This window comes from Triticum urartu, chromosome 5, assembly GCF_003073215.2.
Source record: "Triticum urartu cultivar G1812 chromosome 5, Tu2.1, whole genome shotgun sequence".
Classification (NCBI taxonomy): domain Eukaryota; kingdom Viridiplantae; phylum Streptophyta; class Magnoliopsida; order Poales; family Poaceae; genus Triticum; species Triticum urartu.
This window is the reverse complement of record NC_053026.1, coordinates 136,001,951-136,007,912: the sequence shown is the minus strand read 5'-3', so window position 1 is coordinate 136,007,912 and position 5,962 is coordinate 136,001,951. Positions and strand designations below refer to the sequence as shown.

The 5,962-nt window shown below is 53.6% G+C and overlaps 1 protein-coding gene across 1 annotated transcript; it reads left to right on the top strand.

The window, feature by feature from the left end:
* The first annotated feature begins 1,241 nt into the window (after positions 1 to 1,241).
* LOC125555771 (CASP-like protein 2B1) lies at positions 1,242 to 2,140 on the top strand. The gene has a single exon (XM_048718626.1). The coding sequence runs from the start codon at positions 1,251 to 1,253 to the stop codon at positions 1,920 to 1,922; it is 672 nt and encodes a 223-aa protein (XP_048574583.1). The 5' UTR covers positions 1,242 to 1,250; the 3' UTR covers positions 1,923 to 2,140.
* The last annotated feature ends 3,822 nt before the right edge of the window (positions 2,141 to 5,962 follow it).

The following is a 5,962-nucleotide window of genomic DNA, read 5'->3' as shown; positions in this document are numbered from 1 at the left end:
GCTCGCTTGCCAGCCACCTCGAAGCCATGGGCTTCTGGAACCGTAAGGGAAAGCACGACCGCGAGGCCGGCTCCTCGTCGAGGCGCCGCGCCGGCTCGTGAAGGAGGAGCCCGCATCACCACCACGCCGGGCACCCGCGCCGCCCGCGTTTTTCATCGCCCCCACATCCGCCGGCGAGCACGACCGGCATTACATCCGTGCGTCGGTGTGCCGCCGTTATTGGTAGACGAGGACGCCGCTCCCCTGGAGCGACGTCCACCTCCCCAACAACTGGCACTTGTCCGACGACCGTGTGCCGATCTCGCCCGTCCCGGCGAGCGGCCATGCGTGTCGTGAAGAGACCAAGCGCCGCCGCCGCCTCCTCCCCGACGACCTGTACTACAACGACAGGTACGCCCCGGACTCCTCCCTCTGGGATACCTGGCTCAAGGACGAGCACGGCGTGCGGCGTGCCTGCTTCTTCGCCGGCACGGCGTCTGGGCCGCGGCGGCCATGTCGGGAGCGCGCGGCGCCCGCTCCCCAGGAGCGCGGGCGTAGGCGGGTGCGCGGTCTCACGCCCACGCCGTCGTCGTCGCCTTCGCCGTCTCCACCACCACCTCCTCGCATGACAGAGGAGGAGGAGGCTCGTCGCATGGCGTGTGTCATGAAAGACTCCATGTCAACGCACAATGAGCGCCAGTGGGAGGGCCTGGAGGAGACGATGGCATGCTCCGCCGCCGGTGAGGTAGCCATCCCCGAGCTGGAGATGGTGGCGCAACGGCATCGACGGGCACGGGCAGGAGCGACGACGACAACGCCGGCGGCCACTGAAGACGGCGACGGCGACGGCATCGACGGGCACGGACAGGAGCGTGCTGGCGGCGGCCGTTTTTTATTTTCTTTTTTAGTTTAATTATATTAAGTTGGACGTAAAATTAGGCCGTTTTGTGGCCAGACCCTTTTAAATTTTTTAAACTGCGTTTATTTACTTTTTAAAGTCATTTTATTTAAGTTTTTATGTTTTTTTAAACACGTCCACGTAAACAAGATTTGAAGTGCAGCCACGTGCTGAACGCACCCACGATTTATTGGATAGACGCGGACACAAACGAATCCATTGTCACCTTAAAGAGACAAAATTCGGTCAGACCCAACATTAGTTTTGGGATCCAAGGGTGGAGTTGGCCTAAGTAGCCGGAGGAAATCTTAGCGCCACGGAGGATCCCACATTCCCACTACTTGTTCAGTGGAACTCTTCCCCTATAAATAAAATGGCCATGGAGAAGAACTTCGTGGAGCCAGCACTCGTCTCGACGACAACGAACCTCCACACGCGCGCACTTCTAGACGTGGGTGTCATGGCAGCCATGGCGGGTCCGGCGGAGAGGAAGATAAAGGTGTGGGAGCTGGTGCTGCGGTGCCTGGTCGGCGGCTTCGGCGCGGTGGCGGCGGCGCTGGTGGTCACCGACAGCCAGACCAGGAACTTCTTCTCCCTCGAGCGGAGGGCCAAGTACACCGACATGAAGGCGCTGGTGCTCCTGGTGGCCGCCAACGGCGCTGCCGTCGGGTACAGTCTGCTGCAGGCGGCGCGCTGCGCCGTGGCGATGGCGAGGGGAGGCGGCGCGCTGGTCATGAGCAGCAGGGCGCTCGCCTGGTCGGTCTTCTCCGGCGACCAGCTGCTGGCGTACGCGATGCTGGCCGCGACGGCGGCGGCGCTGCAGTCGTCGCTCCTCGGGAAGCTCGGCCAGCCGGAGCTGCAGTGGATGGGGATCTGCGGCCTCTACGGCGCCTTCTGTAGGCAGGTCGGCGCGGGCATCGCGTGCGCCGTCGTCGCGGGGCTCGCCGCCGTGCTCCTCGCATCCTTCTCCGCGTTCAACCTGTTCCGCCTCTACGGCGGCAACAAGGGAAGCAGTAGTACTAGAAACCGCGCAACGTGGTATTAGGATAGAGAGTCAAGTCAGTGAAGATAAATCGATCTCAGCTACCGTTCACTTTTATAAGTGGTCTCACACAACTAAAAATAAGCTATTTTACATCTAGTCTAAAATGTCTTCAAAATTTTATAAAAGTGGACGAAGGGAGTACTTCCGATTTCAGAATGTAGAGTGGATCATGAGATCGATCGGTGAATCCTTCTTAACTTTTCCTGGTTTGATTTCAACAAGCTGAACTGAAGACATCGATCCTAAAGCATTGGGGCTCCTAGGTTAGGACTTCGGACCCTGGTGTTCTGCACCAAAATACGTAGTTCCCTTTCCAATTAGAATCAAAATATGGTGTTGGCGTGAAGCTCGTGTATATGTGAAAGGGCCCACTTTTCGTAGAGCACGCACTAGTGCACTACCGCAAGACACGCGTGCTGGTAGTCCACTGACCCTTCGGGAAAAGAAGATCATGATGTAAATCGCAGCGAAAGGTTTAATAGGCGACATTGTGTATCATTTTATTGATAGGGAAAAGAGAGTTACAGAGTTTCATTGTTGCATGCCCAAAGTACGAACACTAGAAGGCGTAGATTGGGATGTCATGAGCAGGCAGAACGTCTGCGGCGGGGTTGTATATCATTTCAGCGATTAGAATGTCGCTCCTCCCGTGGCCCCGTGTCTAGTCACGCCAACGTCTGCGGCGGCGTCGCGTGTACAAGCGGTTGCGACTGCCGGGGAGGGGTTAGAGCAACTCAATGCAAACGGACGCGTGTGTTAGATTATTACTTGCCTCTCAAGTTATCTAGTCCTAGTCGTATTGTAATAGATCTAGTTGACTTGTAAATCTTTTATATATACTGTTCTATGCGGCTGCAATAATCAATCAACAATAGTTTTATTCAATCTTACATGGTATCTTAGAGTTTCTGGTCCTAGGGTATGGCTCCGCCGCCCACCCCACCACCGCTGCCACCGCCTGGCTACTTCGAGCTCCTGGCCGCTACCCACGCCCGCGCCGCTGCCGCGGCTTCCTCCTCCTCTGCCCTAGTTCTACCACCACCACCACACATGTCTCCGGTGCTCTCCTTCACCGATACAATCTCCAATATTAGTCCCTATATCCCCATTACCCTCGATCTCACCTCCCACAACTATTACCATTGGCGCCACCTCTTCGAAGTTCACCTCGGGCGCTGCAATCTTCGCTCCCACGTCGACGCCACCGCCGTGCCGCAATCCCATGATCCCCAATGGGTCAAGGATGACCTCGCTATCATCCAACAGATCTACATGCGTGTCTCCACCGAGATCTTCAATCTCGTCTTTCGGGAAGCCGCCACCGCCGCCGGTCTCTGGGCGGCCCTTCAGCAGTTGTTCCAAGACAACGTCGATGCTCGCACCAATCTAATCCATACCGAGCTCAGGAATACGGTGCAAGGCGACTCCTCCCTCAGTGTCTATTGCCAACGCCTCAGGTCCATCGCCGACGAACTACGTGAACTTGGTGATCCCGTTGAAGACCGGCAGCTTATCAACATCCTCCTCATCGAGCTCAGTGAACAGTTCGACAAGCAGGCTTCTTTTCATACCCATGATGCGCCCCCAGCCAACCTTTGCCGAGGTGCGATCCATCCTCATTGGGCCGACCGTGCTCAAACCAACAAGGACGCTCGCCCTCAGCTCTTTGCCACTGTTCCGCGCGGTCCAGCACCCGCGACGCCCCCTTCACCAGCGGTGCCTTCTTCCTCGGCCGCGCCCGCTCCACCGCCAGGCTGGCGTCCCAGACCTAATTATCGCGGCAAGAACCCCGTCTACCGACCGCCTACGACGCGATCGGTGCTCACTCCTTTACCTTCGCCGGCCCCAAGTGCGCCAACAATAGCTAATCCACCAGCAGCTACGCCTTGGCGTCCTCCACATGATCCCTGGACGGGGCTCGTCCAAGCTTGGCACATGCCATGGTCCTCTCCGGCTCCCCTCGGCGCCCCACCGGCTTACACCGGTGCCTGGCATCCCGGCGTGCGGCCCCATACTGGTACCCCAGGACTCCTCACGCCTTGCCCGCCGACTCACGCCTACCATGCTGCTCCATCATATGGCGCTCCTACTATGCTGACGGCGGCCACTACTACACCCCACAGCCGGCCCTGTTGCCATCGCTGTCGTACCAGCCGGCCCTGCTGCCATCACCTCCACCGTCGGTTCTACTGCCCTTGCCGCCGTACCAGCCGGCCCTGCTGCCTACACCGACATCTGCTACACCACCAAGCTGGGACCAAGCCGCCTTCATCCAGGCCGAACAATTTTGCCTCCCAAGGCAACACAGTTATGGCTTGGATTTTCGATTCCGGTGCTTCTAGTCATATGTCTGCATCTAGTACGTTTCTCTCCTCTTGCACTTCACCACTTTTAAATCCATCACCCTCGGTGATGGTTCTTCTATACCCATCTATTGTGTTGGTCAGGCTCAACTTCCCTCCACCACCAAAACTCTTATTCTTCGTGATGTACTTGTTGCTCCTGCCCTTATCAAAAATTTAATCTCTGTTCGTCAATTCACATGTGACAATCTTGTTTCTGTCGAATTTGACCCCTTTGGCTTATCTGTGAAGGATTACTAGACCAAGGTCGAGATCACGCGGTTCAATAGCTCCGGTGACTTATACTCTCTCAATGGTGTTCTTGTCATTGCCTCTCCAACCTCCATGATGGCATCTGTTGATCTCTCGCATAGGCGTCTAGGGCATCCCAACCCTGCAGTTTTAGCATCTGTTCTTAGTGAATTTACTGTACCTTGTAATAGAGATTCTCATGATTCCTTCGTTTGTGAGTCATGCCAATTAGGCAAGCATGTGCGTCTTCCTTTTAGTTCGTCTAGCGCATCAAGCACTTAACCCTTTGAATTAATACATTGTGATCTCTGGACATCGCCCATTGCTAGTGTCTCTGGTTTTAAATACTATCTTGTTATATTAGATGATTTTACACACTTTGTCTGGACCTTACCTCTCTGCAACAAATCCGATGTTCACGTTCTCTTTCTCAATTTTCAGCGATACGTCTTCGTGCACTTCTTTCTCCCTATTCGTTTCATACAATGTGATAATGGTCGTGAATTTGATAATGTTAAAAATTATACCTTCTTTCTTAACCACGGCATTCTTCTCCGTTTTTCTTGTCCCTACACTTCTCCTCAAAACGGCAAAGCTGAATGTTCTCTTCGTACAATAAATGATATTAATTGTACCCTTTTTCTAAAATCTTCCATGCCTTCCCAATACTAGGCTGAGGCTCTCCACACCGCTACATATCTTCTTAATATCTGTCCCACGAAAGCCAATCCCAACGTCACCCCCTACTTTTCTCTGTTTCTGTGTCATCCAAACTACTCCGACATTCATGTTTTTGGTTGCCTCTGCTTTCCTAACACTTTCGCTACCACCGCTCATAAGATCTCTCCCCGCTCTCTCCCGTGTGTTCTCCTCGGTTTTTCGGATGAACGCAAAGGCTATCGCTGCCTTGACTTATACACCTGTCGGGTTCTTGTATCTCGGCATGTCACCTTTGCCGAACATATCTTTCCATTTGCTCAACATACTTCTCCATCACAACTCACTACTTCCCCACCTAACCACCCTCCCACTCATTTCCCTTTTTATGCTCCTGCTACCTCTTGAGCACTGCGTTGGTTTTTTCTTGAAGAGGAAAGGGTGATGCAGTAGAGCAGCGTAAGTATTTCCCCTCAGTTTTTGAGAACCAAGGTATCAATCCAGTAGGAGGCCACACACGAGTCCCTCGCACCTACACAAACAAATAAACTCCTCGCAACCAACGCGATAAAGGGGTTGTCAATCCCTTCACAGTCACCTACGAGAGTGAGATTTGATAGATATGATAATATAATATTTTTGGTATTTTTATAATAAAGAGAAATAAAGATGCAAGTAAAATAAATAGCAAAGGAAATAACCAAGTATTGGAAGATTAATATGATGGAAAATAGACCCGGGGGCCATAGGTTTCACTAGAGGCTTCTCTCGAGAGCATAAGTATTACGG

What these genes read in the sequence shown, in the direction of transcription:
- LOC125555771 (XM_048718626.1), top strand. Translation starts at nt 1,251, where the DNA reads ATGGCCATGGAGAAGAACTTCGTGGAGCCAGCACTCGTCTCGACGACA.